This window comes from Microcaecilia unicolor, chromosome 2, assembly GCF_901765095.1.
Source record: "Microcaecilia unicolor chromosome 2, aMicUni1.1, whole genome shotgun sequence".
Classification (NCBI taxonomy): Eukaryota; Metazoa; Chordata; class Amphibia; order Gymnophiona; family Siphonopidae; genus Microcaecilia; species Microcaecilia unicolor.
Window position 1 is genome coordinate 349,033,885 of NC_044032.1, and position 17,902 is coordinate 349,051,786.

The 17,902-nt window shown below is 44.6% G+C and overlaps 1 protein-coding gene across 1 annotated transcript in view; it reads left to right on the top strand.

Moving 5' to 3' along the window:
- The window catches only part of LOC115463719 (stimulated by retinoic acid gene 6 protein-like), a 393,767-nt gene that overhangs the window by 242,255 nt on the left and 133,610 nt on the right, over window positions 1-17,902 (top strand). The window contains exons 11-12 of the mRNA XM_030194443.1: window positions 6,645-6,753; window positions 15,392-15,521. Of these exons, the coding sequence (XP_030050303.1) occupies window positions 6,645-6,753; window positions 15,392-15,521 (239 nt within the window). The remainder of the gene's footprint in view (window positions 1-6,644; window positions 6,754-15,391; window positions 15,522-17,902) is intronic.

The window sequence follows — 17,902 nt, forward strand, 5'->3', positions numbered from 1 at the left end:
GCTTGTTTTTGCCTGTCCTTTCCCACTCAGTGGATGCAGGCACATTGGTTCGCCTTTCCCTGCCTTTCCCACTCATCTGAGCCTCCGGAGTTCTTATTACCTCTGCTTTCCTCACAGCGTTAAAAAAAAAAAAAATGGAACAGAGGTTTTCCTTTGATTCTTCCATGGGACCGGAGCTGTGATACTCGGTCCGGTGAGGTAAGAGTGTTTTCTAACTCCTCCGGGGTGGGCCCGTGAGCGGGGCGTTTTTGGCGCGAAACCGCCATTTTTAATTTTCCTGCCATTTTCGGCGATGGCTGCAGAGAATGTAAAGCGCTGTTCCAGGTGTGGCAAGCGCAAATCAGCAGCAGGGCTCTGTAAATCGTGCTGTACAGGTGTAAGAGCCGGCCCGAGCATGGCGAACGATGATTCTTCCCGCTCAGAGCTGGCAGCGGACGCCATTTTGAATTCTCCGCATGGCGCGGCCTCCGTAGAGATGGAGAGCCCTGAGCCCGGGGGGGGGGACCTCGAATTGAGGCTATTCAGGGAGCTGCTAGCCCCGGACGTGATCTGGGTGCCCAGGGCGAGTTTTTCTCCCCTGATTTTGTGTTGTTATTGCATAAAGCACACATGCGGAAAAGAGCTATCCCTCAAGGGTCGTCTGAGGCCCCCCCCCCTCGGTGGATTCTGGCCTGGGACTGCCCGCTGAGGCTATTTTTCCTGATAATTGGCATAAAGAAAAGCGTAGAAGGGCTAATTCCCCTTCAGATTGTGGTGCACCTCCTTTTTCCTCCCTGTGGTCGGGCTGTGAGGATTCGGAGAGTTCTGGCAGGCCTTCGTGGTCTGAGGAGCCAGAGTCAGGTGCAGAATTACCACAGGATCTGGATGATCCCTCCGCGGTGAGAGCTGCCAGCGCTTATTTCAGATGCCCTACAGGTCCTTTCTATTGAAGAGCCTGACAGTGGCACGGCCTCCTCTGTGAATCCTAGGATGGCTAGTACCAAAAAGCCTGCTCGAGCCTTTCCTTTGCATGACTCCATCCAAGAGCTTATTTCCGCTCAGTGGGCTGACCCCGAGGGACCTTTGAAAGTTTCCAGGGCTATGGGGCAATTATACCCTCTGCGTGAGGAGCATTTGGCTCGCTTTGCAATGCCTAAAGTAGATGCCCTAGTCACTGCGGTGACAAAGAGAACTACCCTCCCTGTGGAAGGAGGAGTTACCCTGAAGGATATACAAGACCGTAGGCTGGAAGCAGCACTTAAACGGTCCTTTGAAACTGCAGGTCTTCCTGTTCGGGCGTCTGCATGCAGTTGTTATGCTGCTAGAGCCTGCCTGGCGTGGTTGCAACAGGCAGTGGAACAGCCCGGAGATGGAGCAGAGCCCTTCTCGGATGTGCCTCCATGGCTGGAGTCGGCCTTGTCCTTTTTGGCTGATGCCCTTTATGTTATTGTCAGAGCTTCGGCTAAACAAATGGCAGTAGCAGTGGCAGCTCGCCGTCTTATTTGGCTATGACATTGGGCAGCGGACATGGCCTCTAAACAAAGGTTGGTGAAGTTGCCCTTTCAAGGCCTTCTCCTATTTGGTGAGGAGTTGGAAAAAAAATTGTTAAAGGCCTGGGAGATCCTAAACCCCAGCACTTGCCCAAAGATAGGCCGAGGCCTTCCTCTAAGGGCCAGGCGGTCCACTCCTCTTATAGACCTCGCTTCCGTGAAGCTAGAAGGTCCAGCCTGGGGCGTTCTGCTGGGTTCACTTCTCGTGCCAGTTTTTCAGCAGAGGAACTCCTTTCACTCAGACAAGCATTCTGCAGCCACCGGCTCTAGGCCTGGAGTTCAGGGGCGACCCTCTCAATGATAGTGCGCCGGCCCCCTCCTCGCTTCCTGTCATCGGAGGACGTCTTTCCCTCTTTGCCGAGGAGTGGGCCAATATTTCCTCAGATCAGTGGGTTCTGGACCTGATCAGAGTTGGCTACAGAATAGAATTCAACGCCCCAGTAAGAGACGTGTTTGTGGAGTCCCGATGCGGTTCTGCTGCCAAACGGGCGGTGGTAGAGGAGACTTTGCAAGGTCTGATTCAGTTAGGGGCCGTGTCCCCGGTACCTCCCGCCGAACACGGCTACGGCTGATACTCCATCTACTTTGTGGTGCCGCGAAAAGGTGGGTCTTTTTGCCCTATTCTGGACTTAAAAGAATTAAACAAGTCCCTGAGAGTGCGGCATTTCCACATGGAAACCCTGCGCTCCGTCATTGCTGCGGTACAGCCAGGAAAGTTTCTCACGTCTCTAGACCTGAAAGAAGCTTACTTGCACATACCAATTTGGCCCCCGCACCAGAAGTTTCTGAGGTTTGCGGTGTTGGGAAAACATTTCCAGTTCCGGGCCTTGCCTTTTGGCCTCGCCACAGCTCCCCGAACCTTTTCGAAGGTAATGGTGGTAGTAGCTGCTTTGCTCAGGCGAGAAGGTATCAGGGTTCAACCGTACCTAGACGACTGGCTCATCAGAGCAGACTCTGTAACAGAGAGCTATCAAGCTACAGCCAGAGTGGTCTCAGTACTTCAATCTCTAGGCTGGGTCGTTAATATGGCCAAAAGTCACCTGACCCCCTCGCAATCTCTAGAATATTTGGGGGCCAGGTTCGACACAGACTCGGGCTATGTATACCTACCCGAGCTAAGGCGGTGCAAGTTTCAGAATCAGGTCCGTCTGCTCCTGAGGATGCCCCGCCCGCGAGCTTGGGACATTGTCCAGCTCCTGGGATCGATGACAGCCACATTGGAAGTGGTGCCCTGGGCGAGAGCGCACCTGAGACCTCTACAGTATTTTCTACTTCAAAGATGGTCTCCAGTTTCTCAGGATTATCAATGCAGACTTTCTTGGCTCCCTGCGGCCCGACTGAGCATGGAGTGGTGGCTCTCAGACAGCATGCTGCAGCGAGGAATGCCACTGGCGCTCCCCGATTGGTGTCTAGTAGTGACAGATGCCAGCCTGAAGGGCTGGGGCGCACATTGCAAGGGGAAGCATGCCCAGGGTCTATGGACACCCGAGGAGTCGGAGTGGTCCATAAACCGCCTGGAGTTGAAAGCGGTGTTTCAGGCGCTTCTGGCCTTTCAAGTGGCCCTGGAAGGATTGGCTGTCAGAGTGATGTCGGACAACACGACAGCAGTGGCCTACATAAATCGACAAGGCGGCACTCAGTGCAGAGCACTGGCCGCGCAGGCCGAACAGATTTGCCACTGGGCCGAGCTGCATCTTCAGTTTCTGTCGGCAGCTCACATTGCAGGTCAGAGCAACGTGCAAGCCGATTATCTAAGCAGGCATCAGATCGATCCAGCAGAATGGGAACTAGCAGACGAAGTATTCCTGCAGATATGTGCCAAATGGGGCAAGCCCGTGATGGATCTTATGGCGACAAGTTCAAATGCCAAAGTCCCATGCTTCTTCAGCAGACGGAGAGATCCTCGCTCAACAGGGTTGGATGCCTTGACTCAGCCCTGGCCTCCGGGCCTACTATATGTGTTCCCTCCATGGCCCTTGATAGGGCGCGTGCTCCTGCGGATTCGGCTGCACCCAGGAGAAGTGGTCCTCATCGCCCTGGATTGGCCCAGGAGGCCTTGATATGCGGACCTCCGACAGATACTAGTGGAGGCTCCCCTTCCTTTACCTCTGGTACCGAACCTGTTGTCACAGGGCCCGGTAGCCATGGAGGACGCCTGCCGCTTTGGTCTTATGGCATGGTGATTGAGAGGGCGCAATTGAGGGACAAAGGCTATTTAAACACAGTCATTTCCACTCTCCTGCAAGCCCACAAGCGTTCCAATTCCATGGCTTATGACAGGATTTGGCGCCAGTTTGAGTCTTGGTGTGCTTCAAAAGCAATCACACCCATGCGGGCTCCTGTCTCGCCGATTCTGGACTTTTTGCAGGATGGTGTACAAATAGGCTTGGCCTATAATTCCCTGCGGGTGCAAGTGGCAGCGTTGGCCTCCCTTCGTGGTAAGGTTGAAGGCGTGTCTTTAGCTGCTCATCCAGATGTGGCACGGTTTCTTAGTGGGGTGCTTCGGCTCCGGCCTTCCGTGCGAGCACCCTGTCCAGCTTCGAACCTGGGGCTAGTTTTGAAGGCCCTGCAGGCTTCTCCTTTTGAGCCGCTTCGGCGAGCATCGGAGAAAGATTTGACACTAAAGGCCGTTTTTCTTGTGGCCATTACCTCGGCGAGATGGGTGTCAGAGCTCCAGGCACTGTCCTGTAGAGACCCATTTCTGCAATTCTCAGAGTCCGGGGTCACGGTTCGGACCGTGCCTTCCTTCATGCCTAAGGTGGTTTCAGCGTTTCACCTAAACCAGCCTATTTTCTTGTCCTCCTTTGATAAGGAGGAGTTTCCAGAATCTTTTGGGCAGTTGCACCTGTTGGATGTGCGCAGGACTCTGCTGAAGTATCTGCGAGTTACTATCTCTTTCAGGATCTATGATCATCTGTTTGTTTTGCTATCAGGTCCCCGCAGAGGGTCTCCAGCGTCTAAAGCCACTATTGCCCGCTGGCTCAAAGAAACTATCTTTTCAGCTTATCTGCTTGCCGGCCGGTCTCCGCCTGTAGCCTTTAAGGCGCATTCTACCAGAGCGATTTCTTCCTCTTGGGCTGAAAGTGGAGCACTCTCTCGTCAAGAGATATGCAGTGCAGCAACATGGGCTTCTAAGCTCTCTTTTGCCCGACATTACAGGCTGGATGTGGCCGCTAGGAGAGGATGCGCGTTTTGGAGCACAAGTTCTAGCGCGTGGTGTGACCTGTTCCCACCCTATACAGGGATTGCTTTGTTACATCCCATATGTAATGGTTTCATCTGCTTGATGACAAGGATGGGAAAATTAGGTTCTTACCTTGGTAATTTTCTTTCCTTTAGTCATAGCAGATGAAGCCATGAGCCCTCCCTGTATGATTGTCTGTATGCTGTGAATCTGTTTCAGGTTCTGTTCTTGTTTCCTGAAGTTCCTTCCTTGGGAGAAAGTTGGAAAACAGTCTTCAGGATTCATGTTCACTTATAGGAGGATGAGTCCATTCCCTCCAGGAGGTTGCGTGTATCCCCTCCAGTTATACAATAAGGAGGACAAGTTTATTCCCTCCAGGAGGATGTGTTCATTCCCTCCTTTTGAGTTCATGCCCTTGTTAAGGTGCCATCGTTCACTGTGAGGAAAGTTCATGTTATTCCCATTGCGGTTTGCCATATTACTCTGGAAGCTTCAAATACTGAAGAGGCAGTGGAGCTGGCTGGCCATGAGGCACTGTGAAAAGTTGAGTGCTCTCTATCTCCCCCCGCTGGTTGATGGACACAACCCATACGTAATGGCTTCATCTGCTATGACTAAAGGAAAGAAAATTACCAAGGTAAGAACCTAATTTTCCCATCCCCCCCCCCCACTAACCCCTCAACAACTGATTCCCCCAACAGCCCAAACCCCCCTAAACTCCCTCAATATCTGTTAGATGAATCCATTCAGGTGCCTCTGGATTATATCTCCCCTTACGCTTATCAGTCAATTTTTCCAACTCTATAATGGTTTTAAATTTCTCAGCCCAATTACCTACAGTTGGCCAGCGGACTTTTTTCAGTGCATTGCAATAGTGTTTTTTGCGGCGGCTAACCTCATTCTCTTGAATCTCTGTTGTCATCTCTTTCCCCTCTGGTTCCCCCACCCCAGGAGGCACCATTTAGGATCACATGGAAAAGTACCTTCTAGAACTTTAGACGACCTATCCGTTATATCTTTCCAATAAGGTTGAATCAAACTGCACCCCTCACAGACACATTTTTATTTTATTTCACTTAACAGAATGTCTAGTCTGCAATAATCAGTAGTTCATAGCAGTTAACAGCATAACATACATAATCTATTTCTAAAACAATAAAATACCAGGCACATAAACAGTGGCACCTACTGGCGTCAAACAATTTACGTTGCTTAACAGTCATTCACTGACACCCTTTAAATTTATTCAAAGTTAATAATAATTTCAGAGAAAGAAAGAGACAAAAATTGTAATCTTCCAATAGTAACTCTTTCTACCATACAGGCTGACAGGACTTTTGCTATCAAAATACTGTTTGATAGAGTACAAAAAAATCTAAGGGGGAAAAGCCTCAGAACCCTTCTTCCACTTCTGTGTTAAGGAAGAAATCATACTAGGAATATGTACATTAAAATCACTTCACAGGCATTAAAAAACCCTTGGAACAAGTCTGTTAAAGTTCTAATCGAATTGGCTTTTAAAGTGACGTAAATATAATTTATTTTAAAACTTAACTTCAAACTGCTTCCATTACAGACACACACCCACTGTAGCCAGTTTCACCAGTATGGCTGTGTCAAGGTATAATACATGTGTCAGCTCTTAACAGCGTTAATGTTCTGTGAACTTCCGGTGACCAGTCCTTCCCTAGCACCTTTTTAGTCTATTCCACCAGTACTTATCTTCTATCCAATTGTATTAATTGCATCTCGTCATGCCATTTGATGATGTGGCTAATCAAAATTTATTAGTGCAGAGGTCTCATTATTTAAGTTTGCTGGATCCATTGTTCGTAATAATTTTATAACCCCTGTTTCTTTTTGTTGACAACTATCTGTACTGCATATTAAATAATACAATACATATGTGGTTTATCTCTTTTCCTTAACAGACGGAAACAGACATATTTTCAACGGAAGATATATCAGTGGGATCCATGTTTCAGATTTCCATGCAGAATGATTGGTACATCTGTGCTAACCTTATTCTGTCTCTACATAGTAAGCATTCTTCAGTTTTTATAATTTAATCTACCCAAGGAAATCAAGTTGTCCTGTTAAAACTGTAGTACAATGAAACCTAGTTACAGCAAATAAGGGCTGGGTCATCAGAGGATCCAGAGAGACCTTTTAACAGATTTCTGCCCTCATTTCTCATCTTAATCAGAGATTTCTAATTAAAGTAAAGATTTCTACCATAAACCACAATCCAGAATTTGTCCAGGTAATTTTCAGTTTCCAGGGTATCAAAAATGAATATTCCTGAGATACATTACATAGAGGGGTTCATTGCATGCAAATATATTTCAAGGATATCCATGGTGAATATCTTAAAAACCCAACCAGCTGCAGCTACCTGAAGCCAGGGCCGGAGACTGCTTCCATATACTCCTAGCCCACTTTGCAGAGATAAGAAAGCATGAAAAGTTTGCAGTATTTGTTCTAGTAACTCTGCTGACACACCATACATTGCCTGCAGAGATGAAGGGGGAATGGTTATAGTAAACTAATTACATTTGTAACCATTTTCTTGCGAAATAAAAGCACTTCCTATAAGCTCTGAATTGCAGAATGCCTGCTGGCAAGTAGCAGAGATAATTATGCATTTTGCATTTTCAAGGAAGAGAGCTAAAAAAAAAAAATTGACATTCGTTTAGGTATTTGATAGCTGCGTGACTGCCTGGCTTCAGGAAATAAAGAGGTCAATTGATCCTGCTTTTTCAACTCACATTTCGAACCATACCAGAAGTTTCTCAATATAACGTTTGAAGCTGGAGCTGAAAATCTATGACCAACTCACAAGTTTCTTATCACTTGCACTCTGGTAGTTTTCCTTATTGAAGCCTACTGAGAGTCCATAAGCCAAAACTACAGGAACATCAGTTTTTCGTTTGGACAGTGAGCTTCCTGAGTCCAGCAGAACTGACTATGACTTCCTTGTTGGTCATTCATTTCATAAATTTGTCTATATAGCCCCTTCCCTTTTCTCCTGAGTAGAGGAGTAGCCCTAATAGCCATAATAAGCTGAGAACCAGGGATACCAGGGTTCAAGTCCCAGTGCTGCAGGTGGCTGTCTTTCAGTTGCTGCCCTTTGGGAGCAAGTGAGTCTTGAGTGCAGTCATTTGGGAACAAATGACTTTTGGGTGCTGCCTCATGCAAGCCCAACATGCTTGAAGCTCTCAAAACGTTGCCAACATGCTATGCTGGTTACAGTGGTCCTCGAAGCAGAAGGGAGATCTATGCTGCCCCAGGCAGTCAGTGCCTGTGAGAGAGGACAGAACAGGCTTCTGGAAGAACCAGTGTTAAACCCAAGGACACAGGACCCTACTCGGCGTCTCTCCATGGGAAGTAGGGCCCTGTATCTTTGGCTGCCGTGCCATGGTGTAGGGGAAGCGGGAGAACTTGAGAGGGGACTTTTAGATGCTACTATTTGGGCACCCAGAAGTCAGGCGTAAGTGTTTAGACACCTAAACAGCTGCACTCAAATGGTGGCACCTAAACTGCAGTGCCCAAAATGTATGCTTTGTACTGCTTTTTTTTTTTTTGTGGTCTTGGGCAAGTCACTTAATCCTCCATTATCTCAGGTATAACTTAGTTTGTAAGCCCTCTGGGGACAGGAAATAACAACAGTAGTTGTCAAAATTTCCTGCTATGTTGGGGGCTTATTTTTTTTATTCATAATTATAATTAAAGATATGAAGGAGCAGCCTAGTGGTTAGAGCATCAACCTGAGAACCAGGGAAGCCAAGTGTTACGGCTCAAGTAGGTAAGCCCACAGTCAGGTTTATGCTGCCTTCCGAACCCGAAGGGTAGGTGGACCCTGACTGGCAGCAGGCGAGTGATGCCCCGACAAAGGCCTGACTGGAGAATGGCTCATTGCGACCCTGCATTGACTACCGAGGTCTGAACAAAATAACCATCAAGAATCAGTAGCCGCTTCACCTCATTCTAGAACTTTGACCATCTGCAAGGGGCATCTATCTTCACCAAGTTAGATCTCCGAGGGACATACAACCTAGTCCGAATTCGCCATGGGGACGAATGGAAGACTGCTTTTAATACCCATGAGGAACATTTTGAGTATTTAGTTATGCCGTTTGGCCTTTGCAACACACCTGCGGTGTTTCAGGAACTCATCAATGAAAATGAGCCGCTAATGCTGAGGGTTTGATGCCTGTGTTTCATACATCATGCTTCTGCCAGTAGCTTTTAAGTTAATCTGTCATATGAAACAAAACTAGAGCTATAGAACTGTTAAAGAGAGAATTATTTTTTCTTTTAAATTCTTAAAATGTCTACCCAACATCTTTTACATAAAACAGGACCTGTACAGGGGAGAGGGATTCTTTAGTTCTCTTAGGGGTATGTTTACTAAGGTGTGTTAGCGTTTCTAATGCACCTTTAAATTTAAGGCACGTTAAACGCTAATATGCCTATACATTTCTATGTATAATACTCAAACAAATGGCTAAATTCAAGGAACTTTTTCGGACACCTACAGCATACAATCCAAACTTTTCACAGGTATCCAGCCAAATATAAACAAGGAACTACTTAAATAAATGATTTTTAGATAACCATCAAATGATATTTTATTTCTCTCTCTAATTGACCTCAGCGATGTTCATTGCCAACGAAACTGCTGTTTTACATGGCAATGTTGACAACATCTAACATCTTCATAGATCAGCTATATTAACTTCTTAGCTTTCAAAATCATTTATAATGTAGCTTATTTATTTAACTTATCTTTTTAAATCCGTTTTTCCATCGGACCCGGGGTCATGTTGTCCGACATATGTTTCGCTCGAAACCGAACTGTCTCAAGGACAATCCCCTACAATATAAGCAATTTGATTAATATACTCAGTCCATTGCTCAGAACCTAAACATTTAACAGGACATAAGCAAGGAAAATTGTAATCAAAAACTCACCCTGAGAACTTTTTAGCGCCAGTTCTGCAGGACTCAGGAAACCTGTCTATCCCTAGAGATTGAAAACACAATATTGAAGCACCACCCCCTACTGGTAGCAATGCAGTTGGAGGATACCCGCTCAGTTTAGAGGGAACAGTGTCAAAGAAGGCCAGTTTGGTGCCACTGTGCACTGCCATGCAGACAGTTTGGATTTGAGTCCTATGTCAACTCTTCTGCTCCCTGGCAGGACTGCACCTACTGGTGCCTCCCACCCTTCACCACCACCAATGACTGGAGATGGTGGAATAGGAGAAATTTTTGCACCCCCTCTTAGGGATACCTTATTTGCCGTGACAAAAAAAGAGGACAGAAAATAAAATTCAGCTCTGCCTCCACCATGCCTTGGCCATGCCCCTGCCCTGCCCCTGCACTGCAGTGTCACCTTGACACACACACGCCCTCCGTCCCCCACAAGAAATACAACAGAAATACATTTTCTTCTGTACTCTGCGAAATGCAAAATGAAAAGGTGTACATGACATGCTCATGAAATGCTTAGAAATGCACATTTCATGAGCAAGTCCCCCTTTCTTTTCCCTCCCATCCATGAGCAGCATATCCTCCTCTCCATCCCTTTCTATGTATTTCCCTTTTTTCCCTTCACCCATGTCCCTTCCCCAATCTGTTTTCTAGCCTTTCCCCAATCTGTTTTCCAGCCTCCCTCTACCCACGTTTTACCTCCACCCACATGACTGCATTCACATCCTCTCCCATACCTTATCCTGCCCTGGTGGTCTAGTAGCCTCTTTGGGGCAGGAAACAGCCTTCTGTGGAAGTCGCGCAAGGCCACCACTTGAAGTCTCGGCAGCAATTTTGAAGTGGTGCCGGCAACGAGCGGTCAGCGACAGCAGGAAAGAGGGGGCTCTTTCCTGCCCTGAAGAGGCCACTAGACCACCAGGGCATGAAAAAGGCCCCTCTATATTTGCATCCTGTGTTGTTGCACCACCTGCACAGCCCTTGGTATGGTGCTGCTCCCTGGGACATTGAGGCCAGGGATTGTGTGATGGAAAGGGTTCGCATATATAGGTAAAAAGTGGGATGTTTGACCACGGAAATACAAATCCTGGAGACAATATCATAAAAACTTCTTTATTGAAGAAAAGACTCTACACAACTGTTGTGTTTCGGTCTACAGGCCTGCATCAGGAGTCTATAAAAACATAAATCAAATAAATCTTTCAAACAAATACATATACAGAATCAAATAATCAATTAAAACATTCAAATAAGTAATAAATATACAATAAGAGGTCAACATATTATAAAATACAACAATAAAAATAATGATAATAAATAATGATGAACGTAAAGTCTCTAAGTGACGTATACACAGATTATGCATATGTGGGATGTTATAATATCACCAAAAAATTACACAAAATGGTCGTGTAAATAAATAAATAATTGTAAAAGGGACTAATTATAGGAAGGACTAAACATTCAAAACATGTAAAAATAGATCATACTATCTTAAAATACATGCATATATGAAGGACAATAGATAAAATATCCATGAGGCATTATATGGAAACCTATATATACTAAAGCATATCATAAAAGCAGCATCATACAAATACGCGCACAGCTTATGTAGAAACAAGGAAGTCATGCAGAAGTAAAACATGCTGTCTTCAAAATGCAAATATAAAAGACTTTGAATAAAAAACCAAGTAAAAATCATACAACCAACATCATGTATACAGGAGAAAACGTAGGACCAATATCATATATATACAAAAGAAAGAAAAACAAATAAAATAATATGCATGAAAAAGGAACGTGGTGTCAACTAGTGTATGCATGTGGTGCCTATACCTGTGCGCACCATATACAGTCATTTGAGAAAAATATACTGTTGCCATGGCTATTTTAAAGATGGCCAAAAAAAGGAAAAAACCATGCAACATAAGAAAACATATAAAAATGTATATATATGCCAAAAAATATATATATATATGAAAAATGTATATGGTAAACGAAAGAAAAATGAAAATAAAAATAAAAAGGGGGTAGAGGGAAGGGAAGAAAAGGAAAAGCTGAAAGAAGAAGAAGTGGGATCACCAAAAAAAAGGTGTGGTAAGGACGTAGAAGATAATATGTGCCCAAATTGTACCTTACAGCTGTGATGGAGCAAGAAGCACATGAAATGTATAGAAAGTTAAGAAAGCAAACTGCCTGCCTCCCGTGAATACCATAGAAAATGAAACAGAGTTTGTACATAGAGTGTATGGAATACACATATTATGCCTTACAGTTTTGATGAAACAAGGATTCCGCGAATTATATTTAAAATGTATTTTAAATAGACGGAGCAAGTACCCACCTACCGCTATGACGTAGCATATATGAATCTGTTGAAACAGAAAAGCAAAACACAACAAAATCCTTGTTAAAGGGGTGAAACAGGACGCTAAATTAAGAGCAAAGGAAAAAGAAATGGAAGGTGTAAAAATTGAAAAAACTAACCTGAAATGCCTGAAACACGATTTGGTCCGTGTGACGAACCAAACGTAAAGTGATTGGCTATATTACAAAAGTGGTCTGCAACAAAAAAATATATATAAAAGCAGCATTAATGAAAAATGGAGGGGAAAGAAAAGGAAAAGGGGCTAAAAAACCCTTTAAATATAGCGAAGCATGAGAACCAAATGAATAACAAGGAAAACTATGAAATACCTTGAAAAAGACCTTTCGTGGTAAGCTTGTCCGTAGCGGGTCACTAGGAGCGCAGCATAGAACGTGAAAACAATTTCAGACTGATAGTGTGTTTTAAAAAGGAAAAAATGGCACCAAAAAAAATGACAGAGGTCAAAGGGCAAGAACGAAAAAGTCCGTAAACAATGCTTGAAACCTACACAAATAATATATAAACATAAAAGGAACCTGAGTCTCTACGCTGAAGAGAAACCTTATTGAAACACTAGATGAATAGGTGAAGTACTTCCTTGGTGAAATGTCAATCCTAGAACATAACATATAAGAGGATGACGGTGCATGTGGAGGGGAAAGAAAGCCTACTGAGAAATGATGACCTTAGAAAATGAACAATGATTCTTAAAGATATATTGATCATTTAAAGACCCCAAAAAATGAAAAAAAAGAAAAAGAAAAAGCAAAACTAAATAAAAAAAGGCTGAAACAGAAATGAAAGAAAAGAAGGAGAAGAAGAAGAAAGAAGAAAAAAGAAAAGGGGAGAGGAGGAACAAAGGGGAGGTGAAAAAGGAAAAAAGGATAAGAAGGGAGAGAGGGCAAGAGGGGAAAAAAGAGGGAGGACATAGGAAAAAAGAGCAATAGACAAGCAGAATAGAGGAAGTTGGGAAGAAAAAAGGAGGAGAAAAAATATATATACATAAGGAAAAAATATATATATAAATAAAAAAAGAAAAAATTGATGTGGAACAGGATGGAATCCTGTGCGTATAGTCTTGAGGAAGTGCATATGTGCATACCATGGAGGAAGGGAGTCCCAGTCATTGTGCAGCAGTGGCAAACTTGAATCAGATTTGATGCCCATGATTGCAGAGTTCCAAAAGAAGCTCTGGTACTTGGCCCTGTAAGGGATATGACAGTACCTCTTATTTGACCCTCAGGTTCCTGCCAGGCTGGCTCCCAATGAAAGGAACAAAGCCAAAATGAAAATATATTATTTATTATACCGTGTTTCCCCGAAAATAAGACACTGTCTTATATTAATTTTTGCCCCCCAAAATGCGCTAGGTCTTATTTTTAGGGGCTGTCTTATTTTTCGGGGAAACATCGGGGTTGGCCCGCCTGCCCTCCATCGCTCCCGGAACTAACCTTAAACACCTCCTTTCACCTTCGCAGCAAGCAGCAGCAGGGCAGGTCACTCCTTCCTTCCGTGTCCCACCCTCGCCTGACGTAACGTCCGCGACGGCTGGGCACAGAAGGAAGGAGAGGTCTGCCCTGCTGCTGCTTGCTGCGAAGATGAAAGGAGGCGTTTAAGGTTAGTTCCGGGAGCGACGGAGGGTGGGTGGAGGGGGGGGCCCGGCGACCTCGGGTGGGGGGGGGGGCGGCCTTGTCCGGCTCTTGGCGGCCCTGCTTTCAAACAAAAATTTGCTAGGTCTTACTTTCGGGGGAGGCCTTATATCTACCAATTCAGGAAAACCTCTACTAGGTCTTATTTTCGGGGGATGTCTTACTTTCGGGGAAACAGGGTAGATATGAAAATAGCAATATGACAAAATGCAAAATACGTTACAAAAATATACTTGTGCACTACAAAACAAATGTACTGATTATTACCAAATAGATATGTGAAAAAAAATATATATAACTATATGTATGAATGATTACACAACCATAATATATATCCTGAGAAGATTACATACTTAACAGCGAGTTAGGCTACTGACCACAAATCCTGGGACAAACCAGTCCTTTACAGACAAAAAACATAGACTATCTACCATGAACTATAGGTATAAATTCCCACTTCTCTTACCCTGTAGTCCGTAGTTTGCAGACTTCTGGTGTGGTGAAGAATCGGATTCCTCCGTTGAAGCTCTAGCAGAATTTTCTGCGAGTCTATCCCAGTCCAGGAATAAAATCCAATGTCTTTGCTCTGTGTCCTGGTTCACAGTCTTGTGGGTAGCTACAGAGCTACAGCAGAACTGACCTTGTCAGCTTTTATCACAAGGAATTCAGTTACTGGTGTTTTGGAAAATCAGTCTCTCTAGCACCTTTGAGAGAGATGATATCCCAGACCAATCTTCTTCTCTTCTCCCCTCTCCTGATCTTCTGCAAACTTCTCCTTCTGTCCAACATTGTCATTCCTCTCCATTCAGGTGATACCCATGGACCAATCACAAACTGTGTACTTCTGTCCAGCAGAATTCACAGTCATAATGAGAAGCCTTGTGATTAGCAAAGAAACTCTTATCAGTCACAAATCTGATGGAAGCAAACTCCCTCTTGGTTCACAGATACTCCTGGAGACTGTCTCTGTGAGATATGCTCCTCTGTGCTTCCCAAGAGATAATGGGAGGCCAGTTTGTAGTAAACAATTTGTCCTTGGATAACGTCATCACAGCTATGCCAAGCAGTAGTTTTCCTTTGTAGAAAGCTAGTTTCTAATGGTTTCTGATGTATTCAGGCCACAGGCTGTAGAATCCATATTAGAACAGGAAAAGATATTCAGGCTTACTAGGCCTCTGACCAGCAAAGGTGAGACAACAGGAAAGTACCCCTACAGCCCACAGCCAGAGCACTATTAGTTCAATGATTAGGATCGGTGTGAGAAAGGGATAGGTAGTTGTTTATGAAGACTCTTGATACTGGATCCCAGCACTGGTTCTAATTGAGCTGGAAATGCAGAGGGGCAGGAGAAAAACATGAGTCCATAAGAAAAACATTCTACCAGTTTCTAATTGAAAAACAGTGAAACAATTACTGGAAAAACAGGATCAACTCTATTAATCTGAAAAAACCCGGTATCAAGTGATTACCCTAGTTGATATTACATGAAACAACATTTCTTGAATTGTTTTAGGTATGTGTATATGCCTTATAAAAAGTAGTCACCCAGTTGGTAGTGAAAACCTCATCTAATCCTGAGTGCAAAGGACATGAATACTTAGAATATTGTATGTATTCTATGGTCATTCTTAAATAAGCAGACTGCTTTTTTTGTTCCTTCCAACAGTTTGTTGTTTTTGAATTTCGAGTCGCTAAACTTGTGCTCCAACTACTGGTGACTGTAAAAAATGAATTTCAGGATGTAGGTCTCCTTTCTTTCGAAGATGCAGTGAAAGAGTTCATCAGTTACTTAAAAGGTAACAGACAAATTTGAGGTTTAACACTTTGGATGCTGCAAAAAAATGGCCTTTAAAAGCAAACGCAAATGTTTATGACGCATTGGAGTATTAGAAAAATGTAAAATAAAAGTAAAATATTAAAATGAAAAGCAAAGTATGAAACAGCTGTTATGAGAAGATTTTTCAAGTAAACCAGCGTGATTAAAGTTTAAAGAACTGGTGGAAAGGAGGTTTTTCAGACCAGTGATTGATTTACCGCTAAAAACAGTTATTTGTGGATCACACTGTAGTTTGTGTTTGAAAACTCTTTGCAATCTCTGAGGTGTTTTCTTCCTACCACACTGTTCATGTATACCAATCCTTGCTGAGAAAAAGTTTTCTGAGTGGACTTTCTTCCACTATTGGAGTTGCAGTTATTGTTTTAAGATTTGTGAAAGATTCTTTAAAAGCAAAAGACACAATTTTACATACCCACATTGTCTCTTGCATGGCTCTCATCACCATCCTAATGTTGCTGTTCAGTAGATACACTTTTTCAAAACAGGTGCTATGATTTATGGTTAAATCTTATTCACCCTCATGTTAGTTTTGGATGTTTTTTTTTAATAAATCTACATAACGATTAGTATATCAGCCCCAGAAAGTGATAATGTCATTGTCAAGAATATCTGCTATCTTTCTTCATATCTTTTTAACTGTATCATTATGCTCTTTGTTTTCTGCTTCTTTTATGTAGTATAGAGGGGCATAATCGAACGTCGCCGGCGATCTATTTTGGCGGCGGCGGCGCAACAGCTGGCCGGAACCATATTATCGAAAAAGATGGCCGGCCATCTTTTTTTTTGATAATACGGTTTAGCCCGGCCAAATGCCAGAGCTCACCGGGTTTGAGATTGCCGGTTTTGTTTTTCAGCGATAATGGAAAAAAATGCCGGCCATCTCAAACCCGGCAAAATCCAAGGCATTTGGTCATGGGAAGAGCCAGCATTTGTAATGCACTGGTCCCCCTGACATGCCAGGACACCCTAGGGGGCACTTCTAAAAATGTTTTAAAAAATACAAAAAAAGCTGCCAGGTGCATAGCTCCCTTACCTTGGGTGCTGAGCCCCCCAAACCCACTCCCCACACCTCTACTCCATTACCATAGCCCTTATGGGTGAAGGGGGGCACTTACATGTGGGTACAGTGGGTTTTGGAGGTGTTTGGAGGGTTCAACACTTAGCACCACACACTTGTGTTACACTTAACAGGTAGGGGGGGAATAGGGTTACCATATGGCTCCAGAAAAAGGAGGACGGATTGAGCCAGCCGGGTTTTACTTCCAGGGTTTTACTTCCATTGCTTTCATTGGAAGTAATTGAGACAGCCGGGTTTTACTTCCATTGCTTTCAATGGAAAGCAATGGAAGTAAAACCCGGCTAGCTCAATCCGTCCTCCTTTTTCTGGAGCCATATGGTAACCCTAGGGGGGATGGACCTGGGTCTGCCTGCCTGAAGTGCACTGCACCCATTAAAAACTGCTCCAGGGACTTGCATACTGCTGTCAGGGACCTGGGTATGACATTTGAGGCTGGCATACAGGCTGGCAAAAAAGTGCTTTATTTTTATTTTTTTCATGTGGGAGGGGGTTGATGACCACTGGGGGACTACGGGGAGGTCATCCCCCTTTCTCTCCAGTGGTCATCTGGTCAGTTGGGGAACCTTTTGAGGCTTGGTCGTGAAAATAAAAGAACCAAGTAAAGCCAGCGAAATACTGCTTAACGCCGCTTTTTTTTTCCATTATCTGTGAAAGCCGGCCATCTGGTAGCCACGCCCATGCCCGCCCATGTCCCGCCTTTGGCTCGCCAGCAACATGCCCCTTTGAACTTTCGCCGGCGAGGCGACGGGAAAGCGGCGATGCTCTCAAAAAAGCAGCTGTCGATTATACCGATTTATGTCGGAAGATGGCCGGCGATCACTTTCGAAAATAAGCAGGATAGTGTATTTAGGGGTATCTAATATAATAAAACGCACCGTGAACGTTCTGATGACAACGTTCTGAAGTCACTCAAACACTTTCTGAAGGGTTCGTGGATTCGTGGTGTGAAGCCACCCAGCCGTCTCTGCCCCGCCCTCGCGTCAAACGTCATGACGTCGAGGGCGGGGAAAAAAAACGGATCGCAAGGGCAGAAAAAAAAACAAACAAACTGATCGCACCCACGCACGGTGCGTTTTAGTATATTAGATTTACCTCCGTGGTGGCGGTTCCGGCAGCGCAGCGTCAGGGAAGGAGGCGGCGCTTCCGACGTCTCTAGCCTTCCCTTCGCTGTGTTCCGCCTTCTTCTGACGTCAATGATGACGTCAGAAGAAGGCGGAACACAGCGAAGGGAAGGCTAGACGTCGGGAACGCCGCCTCCTTCC